The 17693-nt window shown below is 49.0% G+C and overlaps 1 protein-coding gene across 2 annotated transcripts; it reads left to right on the forward strand.

The window, feature by feature from the left end:
• The first annotated feature begins 537 nt into the window (after window positions 1-537).
• Window positions 538-15073, forward strand: PEX5 (peroxisomal biogenesis factor 5). Of its 2 annotated transcripts, XM_044296875.1 has the most exons (16): window positions 538-717; window positions 800-946; window positions 1355-1390; window positions 1778-1910; window positions 2518-2628; window positions 3394-3493; window positions 3791-3881; window positions 5635-5754; window positions 6848-6922; window positions 7260-7379; window positions 8855-8998; window positions 9588-9658; window positions 9738-9938; window positions 11539-11704; window positions 12381-12538; window positions 13228-15073. In XM_044296875.1, exons 2-16 carry the CDS (start codon window positions 809-811, stop codon window positions 13430-13432), a joined length of 1869 nt encoding a protein of 622 aa, XP_044152810.1. In that variant the 5' UTR covers window positions 538-717; window positions 800-808; the 3' UTR covers window positions 13433-15073. The 2 variants fall into 2 exon arrangements, with proteins under 2 accessions (XP_044152810.1, XP_044152811.1); XM_044296876.1 differs by lacking the exon at window positions 5635-5754 and having other exon boundaries at window positions 539-717.
• Window positions 15074-17693: the final 2620 nt, after the last annotated feature.

Genomic DNA, 17693 nt, shown 5'->3' on the forward strand with positions numbered 1-17693 from the left:
CTCCATTCTGTGACTGGCAGTCTCTCCTCCTCCCTATCCAGAGTATGACAAGGGGTCGTCTCCCTCCACCCCTCACATGTTAGGCGGTCTCTGTCCTCCCTGTCTGGCTGTCTCGCCCTCCCCTCCTTCTGTGTGAAAAAGAAACCAACTTCAGCATTAACTGTCTGTCTCTTCCCCTGTCCCTGGCTGTCTCTTCCTTCACCCCCTGACTCTGGCTGTCTCTCCCTCCTCTCTCCCTGACTCTGGCTGTCTCTCCCTCCTCTCTCCCTGACTCTGGCTGTCTCTCCCTTCACCCCCCCTGTCCCTGGCTGTCTCTCCCTCCTCTCTCCCTGACTCTGGCTGTCTCTCCCTTCACCCCCCTGACTCTGGCTGTCTCTCCCTCCTCTCTCCGTGACTCTGGCTGTCTCTCCCTCCTCTCTCCCTGACTCTGGCTGTCTCTCCCTTCACCCCCCTGTCCCTGGCTGTCTCTCCCTCCTCTCTCCCTGACTCTGGCTGTCTCTCCCTTCACCCCCCTGACTCTGGCTGTCTCTCCCTCCTCTCTCCGTGACTCTGGCTGTCTCTCTCTCCTCTCTCCCTGACTCTGGCTGTCTCTCTCTCCTCCCCCTGATCTCTGTACCTTTAACTGTCTCTCCTCCCCTTGAACTCTGACTCTGAGACTCACAGGAAGAGACAGATCCATGGCAGAGACCTCCTGAGACAGACGAGAGGAGACATCAGGTGAGGCAGGGGGATGTTGGGGAGACCGTCATGTCTGGGGGACGGGACCTGTTTCTCACATGTTGCTGTCTCCATGTTGCAGGCCGTTGCCATGGCGATGCGTGGACTGGTGGACACGGAATGTGGGGGGGCGAATCCCCTGATGAAGCTGACCGGTCACTTCACCCAGGACAAGGGTCTGCGGCAGGAAGGATTGCCTAGTGTGGCCTGGCCCCCGGGGGCCCCCGCTGTAAGTGAACCCGGGGGAGGAGGGGGCGTCTGTGCGCGCTGGGTGTGCACCTCCATGTAGTTCACTACCCCGCCTGGTGAACTACAAGCCCCAGCTCAACAATGGAGCGTAATAGGCCTGCAGGTTTCCTAATGTACTTTGTATGTCACCATTTTTGAATACTCTGCTGTCTGACAGTGAATGGAAACATTACTATCGCCTTCCAGAGGCCGTAACCCTGTCCTGACCTCACACTTCTCACAGGTGAGGGTTCGTTACAATTGCGAGAAAGATTAGGTCTGATTTCTCAGCCTCTGGAAGTGTTCTATTCACTCACAGCAAGCAGAGATCTTGAAAATAGTGCGTAACTGAAAGGCAAAGCGCGTTAGGCTAATAGTAATGGCTGTCACTTGTTTTTTTTTGGGGCAGATCTCGAAGCCTCTCGGAGAAGCTACAGAAGATGAGGTGAGTACTTACCGCTCACCCACCGGGCACGACGCCCTCTTAAAGCGACAGGAAACCTGAAGCCCACCCGCTGTGCTGTTGTAGGTGTTATCAGCCCCCGCACTATTATAAGCTGCTGACTTTAGGTGTACTGGCCCTTTAAGGGGTTTGAATACTTACATTAACACGTTTATATCAGTGTCTGGGAAAGCTGGGTGAAAGCCAATATGGCTGCCGCCCCCACAGTCCTCTGTCCCAGACTCCTATTTGGTAAAGGCTCTTTGACACCTGCGGGAACTAGCATGCCACCCTATCGGTCATCACCCAGCTTTCCCAGGATGTGTAGTGGCTGAATATGATGCGTGCCGGCGCGCGCTCCTCCATCGTCCCCTCTCGCTCTCTCCTCAGCTGGTGTCGGAGTTCCTGCAGTCCCGCGCGCCCTCCCTGCACGCTCGAGCCCCTCACACCTTCAAGATGGACGGCCTCCTGGCAGAGATGCAGCAAATCGAGCAAAGCAGTTTCCGCCCTGAGCCCCTCCGAGGTAAGGGACACGCTCAGATCTCCGGCTGTCTGCCATACTTTCATGGTTTCCAAGATCTCTGCTTGATGTCAGTGAGTGGAAACTTTATTTTTAGAAGAACTTACGTGCTTCTGTGCCATTGCTTGCAACATGGGGACTATCTCCATACATATGGCGCCCGACACAGCCTGTGCAGCAGTGCACAGAGCGCGTCAGCAAGCAGAGTTATTGAAACACAAAGTATCTGCAGAATGTGCAGGATTAGAAAAACATGGCTGCTTAGTTCTAACAGCACCACCTCTGTCCACAGGTTGTGTCTGGTATTGCAGCTCAGCTCCACTGTTGTGAATAGGGATTGGGCTGCAATACCACACACAACCTGTGGACAGCGGTGGCGCTGTTTTTAGAAGGCAGCCATGTTTTTCTAATCCTGGACCCTCATAAGAACAGTACCCACCTATGACCAGAAAGCTGATGAGTCCTAAAAGGCCGAAGCAGATCTGTACACAGATGGGCACATGAGTGACCACACATGGCACTGTGAGGATGGGTGACCACACATGGCACTGGAGGGAGGGGGGTACTGCAGCGGGTAATTATATTATGTCTCTTCTTGCTCATCCTGTAGCTCCTGGTGTTGCAGATCTTGCTCTGTCTGAACACTGGACTGATGAGTTTCTACAGCAAGAACCAGCGGTAGAGGAAGAGGACTGGAGCCGGGAGTTCATAGAACAGGCAGGTAAGTCATCTGCTCCCCCTGCTGTCAGGTGTAATCGGGGTGTCTGCAACAGTGGAGGCCCGCAACGTCGCCCCTGTAATGGAGCTGGCCCGCAACGTCGCCCCTGTAATGGAGCTGGCCCGCATCGTCGCCCCTGTAATGGAGCTGGCCCGCAGCGTCGCCCCTGTAATGGAGGCGGCCCGCAGCGTCGCCCCTGTAATGGAGGCGGCCCGCAGCGTCGCCCCTGTAATGGAGCTGGCCCGCAGCGTCGCCCCTGTAATGGAGGCGGCCCGCAACGTCGCCCCTGTAATGGAGCTGGCCCGCATCGTCGCCCCTGTAATGGAGCTGGCCCGCATCGTCGCCCCTGTAATGGAGCTGGCCCGCATCGTCGCCCCTGTAATGGAGCTGGCCCGCAGCGTCGCCCCTGTAATGGAGGCGGCCCGCAGCGTCGCCCCTGTAATGGAGGCGGCCCGCAGCGTCGCCCCTGTAATGGAGGCGGCCCGCAGCGTCGCCCCTGTAATGGAGGCGGCCCGCAGCGTCGCCCCTGTAATGGAGGCGGCCCGCAGCGTCGCCCCTGTAATGGAGGCGGCCCGCAGCGTCGCCCCTGTAATGGAGGCGGCCCGCAGCGTCGCCCCTGTAATGGAGCCTTTATCACATTATGGACAGTTTGTAGATGTCGCTGTTGAGGGTTCACTTTAAGGTGGATCACCTCTTATGTGTGCACTACCTCTGCTACATGTGACGCAAATATGTGTCCCTAATGTGAATTCTCTTCTCTCTTACCAGACCCCCACTCATCCCCCTCTCGCTGGGCAGAGGAATATCTCCAGCAATCGGAGGAGAAACTGTGGTTGGGAGAAAGCGAAGGAGCGATGGCAGAAAAATGGTGAGAAGACACAAACCCTCTTAAAGGGACATGTCGCCGTGTGTGTGTGTGTGTGTGGGGGGGGGTCCACTGCAGTGAAGATGAAAGCCCTAAAACCGTTCCTGATACCGATGCAGAACTCCCAAATAACTTACTGTGTGATTGGCTAGAAAGTGTCACATGACCAGTATTGTGGGAGTGTTCCAGGCAGCAGGAGTGAGTTCAAGGCTCCCATTTTCCCTGTAGAGCAATGACTCCCATCATTGTCATTGGTGATGGGTCCCCTTTAATTGCTAATCAGTTCTCCTCCCTGTGCAGGAGTGAAGAGTACCAACCTGAAGACGACTTACAGAGGGAAGCAAAATCTCTTCTTTCCCAAGTCACAGACCCCAAACTAACGAACAGCCAGGTACAGGGAGGGGTGCAGGAGGGTGGTAGGTTGGTTCACATCACTTACCTCCATTTATGCCTCATTTTTCTCTTCTTCTCCCAATTCATTATCCGGATTTAAAATGAACCTCTGTCTTTTAACACTATGTTCCCCACATGCTGTGCTAATTATTTTCTGAATATATCTTCCGAGGGGTTAGAGCTCAGTTTTCCCCTGCTTATACATAGTTAAACCGTCTGCCTGCAGCCACCACCAGGGGGAGCTCACTGCATACAGTCGTCATAATTGAGTTTAATGTGTATTAGGAATGCATTGAGCTCCCTCTAGTGGTGGCCAACTGATTTTTATTTAATTTTTTTCATTTAATGCTGTATCTGTGCAGAGGATTTGGAGCTGTGTGCTATAAAATATATTCAAGAATTAATTGTAGGGAAGACTCACAAAAAATTGACGATCTGCTTGTCATGGAGACACGGTGGTCTCCATAAGCTCAGTTGTCCTGCGCCTTCCAAAACTGTAGACTGTTCACTGGAAATCCCTGCGTGTAAAACTCTAAATCTATGACGGGTCCAAAGGTGGTCTCCTCCACTGTGATCCCTATTTATGCATGCAATAATTATTATTTTTTATATATATATATTTTTTTTTTGGCTGGATTTCCCCCTCCGCCATGGGATGACTGCTCCAATATTTTGTGATTGTAGCAATAATTGGAACAGTGTTTTCTTCCTATTTCTATACCATTATTTTTTTCCTTGCAGTACCTGTAATGTCCACAGGGTGGCAGCATAGAGACCTTCGGTTTATCATTATAATTAGAGATGAGCGAATTTTCATATTTTGAAATTCGTTTCACGCTTCGTTTGCTGGTAAAAGGCGAATTGCGTTATGGATTCCGTTACCACGGACCATAACGCAATTCTATAACGAAATGCCTTTAGAGCCATTCCGTTATTCATTCCGTGATAATAGAAGTCTATGGGCTGCAAAACGGATCTCCGTCCCGTTCCCATTATGCAGGGGAGTCCTCTCCTGCATAACGGAAACGGGACGGATCCGTTTCGCAGCCCATAGACTTCTATTATCACGGAATGCCTCTAAAGGCATTCCATTATGCATTCCGTCATAGAATTGCGTTATGGTCCGTGGTAACGGAATCCGTAACGCAATTCGCCTTTTACCACCAATCAAAACGCGAACGAATTTCATTCGCTCCTCTCTAATTCTAATGCTTGTAGAGTATACAGGGAAGGATGGCTATATCCCTGCTATGGAGAGGCATAAAGTGGAACCTCTTAAAGGGGTTTTCTGAACCCAAAATTTTAGCGAGGGCCGAGAAAGTGTTTAACAAAAAAGGGGGGAAATAATGCACTCGACTGTTCAATGTACATCCCGTCCGTGGTCATGTGCGTGGCTGCAGCCGTTCACTGTGCGTGGTGGTGATGTGTCCCCTGTGACACGTGGCGGCTGTGCTGCTTGTACATCCCGTCCGTGGTCATGTGCGTGGCTGCAGCCGTTCACTGTGCGTGGCGGTGATGTGTCCCCTGTCACACGTGGCGGCTGTGCTGCTTGGGAAGAAGCGGTCGCTGGTATTGAATAGGTGAGTTCTGCTGAACAGTTCCCGAGCCCTCAATAAAAAATGTTTTTAGGGTCAGACAACCCCTTTAAGTGCAACTGCAAGCTCGAGCCCCCAGATCATATAATGTACAACCCCCCCTTCGTCCATCTTCACACGTGTCGCTGTCTCCGTCTCTCTCTCTTTCTCCGTCAGTTCTTACAATTTGTGAGGAAGATAGGAGACGGGGAGGTGTCTCTCTCGCAGAATCCGAGCGCTCCTTCCCAGACGGTCTCGCAGGCAGAGCAGTGGTCAGAACAGTTTATACAAGAGCAGGTAGTGACCCGCACTGCGGGGTGTGGGGGGTGAAGGAGAGGCGCAGTGAGATCTATCGTCTTGCTTAAAGGGATTGTCCAGTTTTATGTAAATTCACGGCAGTCGGTGTAAAAAAAACATTCTGCAACTTTCAAATATACCGGGTTTCAATTCTTCACCGGTTTTCAAGATCTCTGCTTGCTGGCAGCGAAAGGGAACACTCTAGTTCACACACAGAGGCTGGAGATCTATAGCTGAGGGTCTGGATAATCTTGTCGATACATTTTGTTTATTTATTTATTTATTCCCCCCTGCAGTGATACATTGTAACGAGCTGTCAGGATAGGAGAGAAAGCTCAGAGGATTGTTTGGATGCAACGGTAACAAACCCTCAGCTGTGAGATAGCTTTTCAGTTTCTGCATGTGAACAAGTATGCTCTCATTCACTGACAGCAAGCAGAAAAGTGCAGAATTGTATTTACATAGAGCTGGAAATCCTCTAACTGATCTGTACACTGGTGGTCTGCGTCCAGATGTCCTGAAACTGCAACCATCAGTTCAGCAGGAGGATGTTGGAGCATGCTGAGAGTTGTAGTTTCACAAGAGACCACCACTATACTGTATATCCATGCGCTTCCAGGGCTCAGTAAAGCATGGGTGTGATCTTCTATAAATTCCGGGGGAAAAAAATATTTATATTTAAATATTTTTTCAAAATGTATTTTTATTTATTTTTTTAATATTTTTATTCATGATGCTCTAGGAGGGCACTGATTTCATACCCAGGCAGCTTTCACCTGTGCTCACTATCGCCCTCTGCTGATTAATGTGAGAGATGGCAAGAGGAGTGTTATATATTTTTTTGGGCTGAACGTCTTTCCCGCGAGGATGTGAATCGATGGCGGAGGGGATTTATCACGTTTCACACGCACCCATGACTTGCTGCGCCTGGTTTCCCTGTTCATAGAGTGGTGGCTCTCACCCAGCTGGCGGGCTTCTCTGCACCCTCCTGCCACTTGGGATGTCTGTGTGCCGTGCTGCCGCTTTAGCCTCACGTACGTGGATATTGCGCTGTCTGTCCCTGACATAGCTGACCTTATTGTCCTCTCCGCAGGCCGTCTCTGAACAGTGGGTCGATCAGTTCACCCCCATGGAGAAAGAGTTTGAGTCTGCAAAGGCTTCAGTGGAGGTAAAAAAAAAAAAAGTTGGCAGCAGCACAGAGTATTTCAGCAAACGATTGCCTGCTGTGACGGAAAGGGACGTGGGTGTGATATAGCTGAACCTATAGGACATTGGTTATCAGCATGTGGGTCTACAGTGTTTGAAAAACTGTAACTCCCAGCAAGCCTTGACAGCTGCTGGGAGTTGTAGTTTTTCAACAGCTGGAGAGCCATAGGTTAGAGGTCACTGTGAAGATACCGTAACGGGGTGAGGGGAGGAGTCTGGCAAGTATCGCCCCCCCCAAAGAGCGGACTTTCAGTGTTTTGGGGCGAGTTTCACCGCAGCTCCGAATTTTTCCTTAACAGGCTGATGTTGATTTCTGGGACAAACTTCAAGAAGAATGGGAGGAGATGGCCAAGAGGGACGCAGAGGCCCATCCATGGCTGTCAGATTTTCAGGACTTGTCTGCCAAGTCTTACGATAAGGTGACTGACTGACCTGCTAATACACAGATCCAAATCCCCAGCAAAGACAGAGTGAGAAGATTAAATTCTGGCTGCCTGCAGCCACCACTAGAGGGAGCTCCTGCTGATTGTTCTCATTGTGTGTAAGCAGTAGTGAGAAAGCTCCTGAGCTCCCTCTAGTGGTGGCTGTATATATCTGTATATAGTAATCTCCTGTGCTCTCTCTAGTGGTGGCTGTATATATCTGTATATAGTAATCTCCTGTGCTCTCTCTAGTGGTGGCTGTTTGTATCTGTATGCAGTAATCTCCTGAGCTCCATCTAGTGGTGGCTGTATATATGTATGCAGTACGATCCTGAGCTCCCTCTAGTGGTGGCTGTATATATCTGTATATAGTAATCTCCTGTGCTCTCTCTAGTGGTGGCTGTTTGTATCTGTATGCAGTAATCTCCTGAGCTCCCTCTAGTGGTGACTGTATATATTAAGCTCTCAAGCTCCTTCTAGTGGTGACTGTATAGATCTGTATGCAGTAATCTCCTGAGCTCCCTCTAGTGGTGGCTGTATATATCTGTATGCAGTAATCTCCTGAGCTCCCTCTAGTGGTGGCTGTATATATCTGTATGCAGTAATCTCCTGAGCTCCCTCTAGTGGTGACTGTATAGATCTGTATGCAGTAAGCTCCTGAGCTCCCTCTAGTGGTGGCTGTATATATCTGTGTGCAGTAATCTCCTGTGCACCCTCTAGTGGTGGATGTATATATCTGTATGTAGTAATCTCCTGAGCTTCCTCTAGTGGTGGCTGTATATATCTGTATGTAGTGCGTTCCTTCTAGTGGTGACTGTATATATCTGTATGTAGTAAGCTCCTGAGCTCCCTCTAGTGGTGACTGTATATATCTGTATGTAGTAATCTCCTGAGCTTCCTCTAGTGGTGGCTGTATATATCTGTATGCAGTAATCTCCTGAGCTCCCTCTAGTGGTGGCTGTATATATCTGTATGTAGTAATCTCCTGAGCTTCCTCTAGTGGTGGCTGTATATATCTGTATATAGTAAGCTCCTGAGCTCCCTCTAGTGGTGGCTGTATATATCTGTATGCAGTTATCTCCTGAGCTCCCTCTAGTGGTGACTGTATATATCTGTATGCAGTAATCTCCTGAGCTTCCTCTAGTGGTGGCTGTATATATCTGTGTGCAGTAATCTCCTGTGCACCCTCTAGTGGTGGATGTATATATCTGTATGCAGTAATCTCCTGAGCTCCCTCTAGTGGTGGCTGTATATATCTGTATGTAGTAATCTCCTGAGCTCCCTCTAGTGGTGGCTGTATATATCTGTATGTAGTAGTGAATGCAGGCAGTCAGAATAATATTTCACTCTTTGTGCAGAAGATTTGGAGCTCTGTGTCAGGACTTCAATAAAGATATATTAAGTGATGGACACTGGATTCATCTTGTTTTTTTTGTTTTCTTGTATGGCGTCTCGACTTTGTCTTCTTCTAGGGATACGTGTTTGAGGACGACAATCCTTTCTCTGATGAGGCGCAGCCGTTTCAGGCAGGTCTAAATCGTCTTCAGGAAGGAGACCTCCCTAGTGCAGTGAGACTTTTTGAGATTGCCGTAAACAGAGAACCCAAGCACATGGAGGTAAAGGAAGATCTTGGATTCCTGGGTCCATACGGGGTCTCGGAGTAATGGCTGCCCCCACACATTTCAGTGCAGACAGGAAAACGCTCTGTGTAATCTGCAAACACTGGATTAGTCCTGACTGTTCACACATTAACTGTTCGGACCAAAGTACCAACCACATGACAGACACGACTCGGCAATGCTCACCTCTGACCCACATTCAGGTTTACCTGGTGTTAAAGGGGTTGGTCCTCGCTGTGCACCTGTAGCACTCGTGTGACCTCTCGGTGGTATTCATGTTCTCACGGAGAACCACTTGCTTACTATTAATGCAAGGCTGGAAGGCACATTGGTGAAGAACCCCTTTAAGTGCAACCTCCGACTCTTTTGCTCTAATCATAACTATAAGTCTAGGTTGCTGAGATCTAGGGTGCTTTACAATGGGGTCCTTCTGATAGTGAGTTGTTTGATATCTGTAAACCCCCCCCCCCCACCTACTGTGCCCTACTTCTGCATCCCCTATAGCTACGGTCTTGAGGATCCTGCTGGGGTATTATAGGGTGGTGCCGCTGATCGCTGCCATCATTTATTCCCCTGTATCTTCCAGGCCTGGCAATATTTGGGCACCACTCAAGCAGAAAACGAACAGGAGCTGGCGGCTATCAGCGCTCTCCGCAGGTGAGGTCTCTTATCCTCCTGGACTGTCTCTCCATCTCTCTTCTGTATGGGTGGATTATCATGTAGATTTCAACCTCAGGTGCCTGGAGCTGAAGCCGGACAATCTGAACGCCCTGATGGCGCTGGCGGTTAGTTTCACCAATGAATGCCTGCAGCAGCAAGCTTGTGAGACTCTGCGGGAGTGGCTGCGGCACAACCCCAGGTACAACCACCTGGTGAAGGAGGAGACCGACGCCGGAGAAGCTTCCAGAAAGAAGTCCTTGGGGACGTTACTGTCTGAGTGAGTAAAGGCCGAGATCTGTCGATATGTTGGGAGTCTATTCGGTGCAATTTGCTGCCCTAGGAGGCTGATCGGGTGGCAGAGGTAAGACCTGACCGAATTAGTGAGTCCCCCGACCCCCAGTGAGGCAGAAGAACCAAAACTCAGGGGTTGAAAGGATTTAGATGGGGTCAAAGCACATCTTAAAGGGCAAGTTCATGTCAGCCACCCAGTTTTATGCCTGAACTTAGGGCTCATGCACACGGCCGTTGTCAGCCAGTGCCCGTATTGCGGCCCACAAACAGCAGGTCCGCAATATACGGGCACCAGCCGTGTGCGCACTGTATCACGAATGTGGACCCATTCACTTGAATCCAGAAGATACGGTGCGGAGGCACGGAGTGGAAGGCCATAGAAGCACTACGGGGTGCTTACGTGGCTTTTCAGTCCTTGCCTCCCCACTGCAAAAAAAATAGAACTTGTCCGTGCCAGCCACGCGGACTTTGCCCATGCATTGGGGACCCAATGCACGGAACGGGCAGCACGTGTTCGTGTGCATGAACCCTTACTAAAACACGTTTGTGAGAAGGAACCCTAGTGATCGGCTGTGATCTCCGGGAGTAAGTGTTCAGTTTCCCTGCAGCACCCCCGCAGGTGAAATGCTGTATTACACATTTTTCCATTTTTAAACCAGTTGGCTGTCCATGTGATGAATGGACGTGTCGCGTCCTCCAGAGAGACACTCTAGTCACTCTGGATAATAGATGAGGGTCCTTAAAGGGGGACCCACCTCTAAAAATATTTTTTTCTGAATCGGACAATCCTTTTAAATTCCTAAGCTTTATCAAGTTCTCTGCTTGCTGTCAGTGATTTTAGAACCTACAAGGTTGATCACGTGGATAGATCTAATCCTTTTGACACCTGAGTGTTTGCTACATCATCGACACAAATGTCCCTTCTAGTCTCGTACTTTGTTACAATGTATCAGTGCAGGTAAAAAATGTATCACCAGGCGGTTTACTTCACAAAACCCTCAAAGTATTGGGGCAGGACAGATTTTCTACCTGTGGATGTAAGATTGTTTCCATACACTGTCAGCAAGCACAGACAGGGACGGCAGGTATTGTTTGGTGGAGGATGCGGGCGAGGATTGTCTAGTGCAGGCATGCTCAACCTGCGGCCCTCCAGCTGTTTTAAAACTACAACTCCCACAATGCCCTGCTGTAGGCTGATAGCTGTAGGCTGTTCGGGCATGCTGGGAGTTGTAGTTTTGGAGCTGGAGGGCCGCAGGTTGAGCATGCCTGGTCTAGTGTTCTCGTTCGCTGCCATTAGGCAGTAGAACAATCCTATAGACATAATGGGGGTCATTTATTAAGACAACTGTTTTAGACCCCATGCGTTGACGGTGGATCCGCCGAAGTGATGTAGAGGTCGGGGCCTCTTTATAACTTTGTCGCATCCACCACCGGTCTAACTCTAGGCCAGCTCCCTTGTTGACGTAGATTTAGAACACTTTCTATGCCTTTTATTAGACCTAACGTGAGCGGGGGAAAAGTCGAGGTGACGGATATCCGCGTATATATCTGATAGTAAATGACCCCCGCTGTCGTTCTGCTTTCAGCACCCTGTTCTCCGAGGTTCGGGAGTTGTTCCTTGCCGCCGTCCGTTTGGACCCGAGTCAAGTGGATCCGGATGTTCAGTGTGGACTTGGAGTTCTCTTTAACCTAAGCGGGGAGTACCAGAAAGCCGTCGACTGTTTCACGGCCGCGCTGAGTCAGAAGCCGGATGTGAGTGTGGCCGGGAGTAGAACGCAGTGAGATGCTGAGAATAAGACTGTACTCAACGATGCAGCAGTGCCCTGCGGGTGCTAATACTTGTGCAAACATGTGATATTTGCATTACTTTTAAATTGCTAAGAACTCACCTTGACAAGCATAGTAAATACAGAAGTAATGCAAAGTAAAATGGCAAAAATGCAACTTGTTTGCATATATCTTAGCGCTGCTTGACCTTTGTATTCTCTTCTGCATGGCGCACACAGGGTGCTTGTATTTTCTTCTGCATGGCGCACACAGGGTGCTTGTATTTTTTTCTGCATGGCGCGCACAGGGTGCTTGCACCTGCTCATATTTATGAAGACCATTGTTTAAAATGGCGGCCTTAATATGAAGGATTCTGGAGTAAGATGCGCCAAATTTATTAACTTCCATGTTCGCTAAGTCACCAATTATTGTGCAGATATGGCTCGCTCAAAAAACGTTTCAACTTCTTCTTAGCCGCTGAAAACTGGCGCTTCAAATAGTTGTCAAAGCTGAGTGTTTGTTACAGTTGTATCTCGTCTAGCTAATTCTCCATTTTTACCTGCACTGATACATTGTAACAAACTATACAGACAGGAGAGTGATTTGTGCTGTGAGGACGAGCACTGGGATGTCTGTGGTAATGCCGCCATCTCTTCTGCAGGACTATCTGCTGTGGAATAAGCTGGGAGCCACTCTGGCCAATGGTAATGACAGCGAGGCTGCGGTGGAGGCGTACCGGCGGGCACTGCAACTGCAACCGGGCTTTATACGCTCCCGATACAACCTGGGCATCGCCTGTATCAATCTGGGGGCGCACAGGTGAGGAGGAATATCCTAGTGTCTAAATGCACACGATCAGGATTGCGTGCGAAAAATCCGCACCGTAGGTCTTGCACATTGTATTCTAGGAGAATCCGAAATTCTCAATGCACACAATGCGGATTTTAAAATTCCCAACATGTCAGTTTATTTTATTTTTCCTGACCGGATTTTCTTAATTCACTTAGTAAAATCCGCGTGCACCAATTGATGCGGATTGACCGCACTGATTTGCCTGTGGATTTCAGTGCAGATTTTCCGCACATGAATCCTGAACGTGTGCATGTATCCCAAGGGTATGAATACTTATTTTATTTTTTTCCAATCTTTTTATTGCTCCAATGCAAAAAAATAAAAGTTACAAAATTAACCAAAAACCTCCACGAGCTGCAGACCCTGCGTCTGATCTTGCAGTCGTGTTACTCCATTTTGTCTCCTCTTCTTGATGAGCTACAGACAGTAGAGGAGGCGGAGTTACACATGACGGTGGGTTTGTAGTCTGTAACCATGGAGACCAATAGGTACATGCAACATTTATTTTTATGCAAATTGTTTGCTTTTTATTCCATTTAGTTTTCTTGGAGAAGTAAAAAAAAAAATATACAAAAAAAAGTAATTGCTAAAGTTTACACACCCTTTATTTATTTTCTTCTTGCATCTCATTATCCCCCCCTTGATGCTTGTTGCAGGGAGGCGGTGGAGCATTTCATAGAGGCGCTCGGCATGCAGCAGCAGAGCGGTGGCCATGGAGGAGCCATGTCGGACAACATCTGGAGCACCCTGCGGATGGCGCTCTCCATGTTAGGACAGAGTAATTTGTACGCCGCAGCGGATGCCCGCGATCTGGCCACTTTACAGGCGGCATTTCCTCCACCTTCCACCCCTGCGCAATGACCACAGTCTGACCGGTTGCCGTGCGAGTGCATGCTCGCCGGGCTCAGTCAATGCACCGGGAAAGCGGACCCCACAATCGTGCACTAAGACTCCACAGACCGGAGTATCACCCCCCCCATCCTGTGATGCCCCCTGGCCGGACCCCCTTAACAAAAGGCTTGATCTTTCACTCCATTGGCTGGCACAGGGATGAAGGGACAAAGCTGATTCTTGTAATTAACATACTGATTTTATTTAATTACCTTGTGTAGCAGGAGACGGTACCGCGGGCGAGCGGCCATCTTCACCCCGCCCCTCCAGGACATTACAACCGGTGACCGCCATCAATACTTACGTTTCTTGTGTCTGTGCTCATCGAGATCGAGTCTACACTATATAAGCTGAATGTGGCAGCTCTTCTCTCTTGTGAGGTCCCTCTGTTACTCCTTCTGGAAATGTTAGGAATCCTATTGCACGTGGTTGTTACCACGTTCCTCGTCAGTGGGGTGCGTGTACACCGTGCTGCCTGTGGTTGCGAGTAGGAGTAACAGAGGGACGGCAAGGTTCAGAGTAAAGGTTTTTCAGAATTGTACAGCGGACAAGCCCTGTTTACTGCACCAAACAGAAGCGTCCTAGTCCTCTAAAAGGAATTTTCCATTTTGAAGCTTTCTAATTTGGTTTCTGGTATCTTTTGAATTTTTTTTGCATAAGACTTATTTTGGGCAAAAACCTGTGACTTTGTGTGTGCTAACACTTGAAAAAAAAAAAGTGTGTGGGGCTTAGTGGACGGGCTGGGGCCACCCGTTTGACAGCCTGTCCGTCTTAATAAATTTGGGTCGTCTTACTCCACCAGAATTTTTCCTAAGACATCATCGCTTTCAAGATCCCAGTTTGCTGTCAATGAATAGGAGCCAGGGGCAAAATAATTGACCCCCGATCATGACGCAGGCATTGTATCTGAGACGTATCGAGCCCTGCACCCGGGGTCAGTGATTTAGGACAGGTTCTTGGCCTCTGGAAATGCAAACGCCGTGGTTTCCATTCACCGACAGCAAGAATAAATCTATTAAAGGGTTAAGAACTGAATAAGAAATTTTCCACCCAACTCGGCTCTATGATATGTCTTAAGTCAGTGGTCAGGAATCTGCAGCAGTCGGGGCATGCTGAGAGTTGTAGTTTCAGATCATCTGAAATGGTTCAGGCCTTCATGGACACCCCCCCCATCTTTAAAGGCGCCTCTCCCCATTACGGTGCCCCTTAGTCGGGGTCTGTATGTAGCTGAGTGACGGCGGTGTTGGCGACTGATCCTGCCGCTCTCCGTGTCGGACCACATTTCTAATATGTCTCCATGCGTCTATACCGGGGTGTGAGCCCAGCAGCGCCCCCTGTAGGCAGGTGAAGGCACTGTAGGATAGTCAGTCATTATTACACCTAGTTGGTCTCTACTGCAGTGTCAAAACTACAACTCCCAGCATGCTTGGACAGCCAGTGGCTATCAGAACATGCTGGGAGTTATAATTTTGCAGCAGCTGGTCTTGTGTATTAGGTAATTGTGTTATAAAAAGCAAGACTCAAGGGGAATAATTTCTAAGGGAGACGGCCTGAAGGTGGCGCCATTGCTCACAGACGGCTATGGAACAGACATATTGGGGGGGGGGGGGGTGTAATTATATATTTTTTTTTATAGCAAATGTCCATTAGTCTGGAATGGCTGCGAGTCCGGCGTTGGCCAGAATATTCCGCCTGTAACGCTCTGGAGTAACTAACGGCCCCCATGGAACAGACAGGTCTCGCCGCCATATTGGTGGACACTCCTACAGTAAATAGATTTCTAGCCGCTGCGAAAGTACAACCTTCAGCATATTGGGAGTTGTAGTTCTGTAACAGCCAGAGGGCCACAAGGATGGGCCTACACAGATCTATAGAAATCATGGCAGCAGACCGGTATCTTCTCCTGGTAATAGAGGTGAAATGTGAACACATCTGCGCAGTGTATATACTCGTGGCATACAGTGAGTTTATGGGGTAGGTGGACTCCAGGATTAGAAAACACAGGCTGCTTTCTTCTAGAAACAGCGCCACACCTGGGCACAGGTTGTGTCTGGTATTGCAGATCAGTTCCATTGACGTGCGCTACCACATCCGGCCTGGTGGGGCACTCTTTACGCCATCTAGTCTTTTTCTAATTCTGGAAGCCCCCGGTGAATCTCTGATCTGAGGTGACAGGCGCTCGGCCATTTTATTTTTTTATTTTTTTTTTATTTTTATTTTTTTTGCAGAGAGGTCGCTTTTCTGACGCATTTATGTAGAATATTCCACTGTACAATTTTTGTTATAATAAAATATAAATGATGGAAAAGCCAAGACGCTGCAGACGATTCTTATTCTAGTCTAACACATGTGTATAATGGAGGAATGGATCCTATTCACTAAGCAGCAACGTTCCGATAATCTGCCACTCTCGGGACCACCAAGGGGCCAGATTATCAGAGGCGCCCCTTGAGTACAGAAATAGCAGAGTTGGAAGATTTTTTTGGGGTAAACTGCACGGTATATGTTTCTCCTTGGTATGTACTAGTGTCTATGGGTATGTGTGACGTATACTGCGGAAGCTTTAGGCCACTTGCGGACGAGCGAATTCCACGCTCCGGAATGGCAGCGCGAGTGTGAGACGGCTCCCGTCCGGACCTCCCAGCACTGCCGGGGTCGCGTAGTATTATAATGATTTATGATGCTGTGTAACACTTGCATAATGCTGTCAGTGTTCTACAATACATTCCAGAACTGACGTGAACGCACCCGCACTGAATCCGGACCCATTCATTTCAATAGGTCCGTGTACATGAGCGTTGATTTTCACGCATCAGTTCTGCGTTGCGTGAGAATCGCAGCATGTTCTATAGTCTGCGTTTTTCACGCAGCCCTGGCCCCATAGAAGTGAATGGGGCTGCATGAAAAACGCATTGCATCGCAAGCAAGTGAAGTGCGATGCGTTTTTCACTGATGGTTGTTAGGAGAAGTTGTTTGTAAACCTTCCGTTTTTTTTTTTTTCACGCGCATCATAACGCATTGCACCCGCACGGAAAAAACTGAACGCAGTCGCAGACAAAACGGACTGAACTTGCTTGAAAATGGTGCGAGTTTCACTGAACGCATCCGGACCTAATTCGTCACGCTCGTGTGAAAGGGGCCTATGACTGATTAGCTCCGTCTGCGTTGCAGATGCTTTCAGTGAAACTCGCACCATTTCGCAAGCAAGTTCAGTCTGCGATTGTGTTCAGTTTATTTTCCGCGCGGGTGCAATGCGTTTTGATGTGTTTTTTTTTTTTTTTCAAGCGCGTGATAAACTGAATGTTTACAAACAACATCTCTTAGCAACCATCAGTGAAAAACGCATCGCACCCGCACTTGCTTCCGGATGGAATGCGTTTTTCACTGAAGCTCCATTCACTTCTATGGGGCCAAGGCTGGTGAAAAACGCAGACTATAGAACATGCTGCGATTTTCACGCAAAGCAGAACTGATGCGCGAAAAACAACGCTTATGTACACAGACCCATTGAAATGAATGGGTCAGGATTCAGTGCGGGTGCTATGCGTTCACGTCACGCATCGCACCCGTGCGGAAAACAATAATTACTCTTACCGGCAATTGTTTTTCTTGAAACCCACGACGGCACCCATGCGACTAGGACCTTCCAATCGGGGACAGGAAACCTGAAGAGATAAAACGGTTCACATCCCCACCACACCTCAGTGATTCTAATAAAAAAGGAGCTCCGCAGGCGCGACGACCACCAAGAACAAGAAGGTTGAAAACAGAAACCAACACACAAAGTGGTAACGAAGAGAACCAGTCGGGTAAATTCTATCTCTAATAATATCTTGTAGGAAAGTAACTTTACCAGCTACTATATATATTATATACCGTATTTTTTACCCTATAAGACCCCCCCCCCCCCCCCCCCAAAAAAGTGGTGTGTCTTATGGGGGCGACTGCTGTGACTGTCCGGTGAATATGCTGAGAGGGAGGAGGGGCTGGGGGCCAGCGTCTGTTGTTTCTGTAATGGCAGCAGGGGCCCGGTGCAGTCACTGTATTTTGCTACACCTACTAACTTGTGGCTATTGTTTAAAGTATTCCTATCATCCTAAAGCTAGCGCTGTACTACTTACAACTACCGTAACTTCTTGGCAGTCAGGAGGCCGGGCGGGCGCTCGTAGCGTAGCTTACTGCGCCTGCGTCGCCCACTTTATGAATGAAGCAGGCAGGCGGCGCAGTGAGA

This window comes from Bufo gargarizans, chromosome 6, assembly GCF_014858855.1.
Source record: "Bufo gargarizans isolate SCDJY-AF-19 chromosome 6, ASM1485885v1, whole genome shotgun sequence".
NCBI lineage: Eukaryota > Metazoa > Chordata > Amphibia > Anura > Bufonidae > Bufo > Bufo gargarizans.

Coding starts and splice junctions, on each gene's coding strand:
- PEX5 (XM_044296875.1), top strand. CDS start 809: ATGGCGATGCGTGGACTGGTGGACACGGAATGTGGGGGGGCGAATCCC. Junction 6,923..7,259: donor CTGCAAAGGCTTCAGTGGAG/GTAAAAAAAAAA, acceptor TTTCCTTAACAG/GCTGATGTTGATTTCTGGGA. Junction 11,705..12,380: donor CGCTGAGTCAGAAGCCGGAT/GTGAGTGTGGCC, acceptor TCTCTTCTGCAG/GACTATCTGCTGTGGAATAA.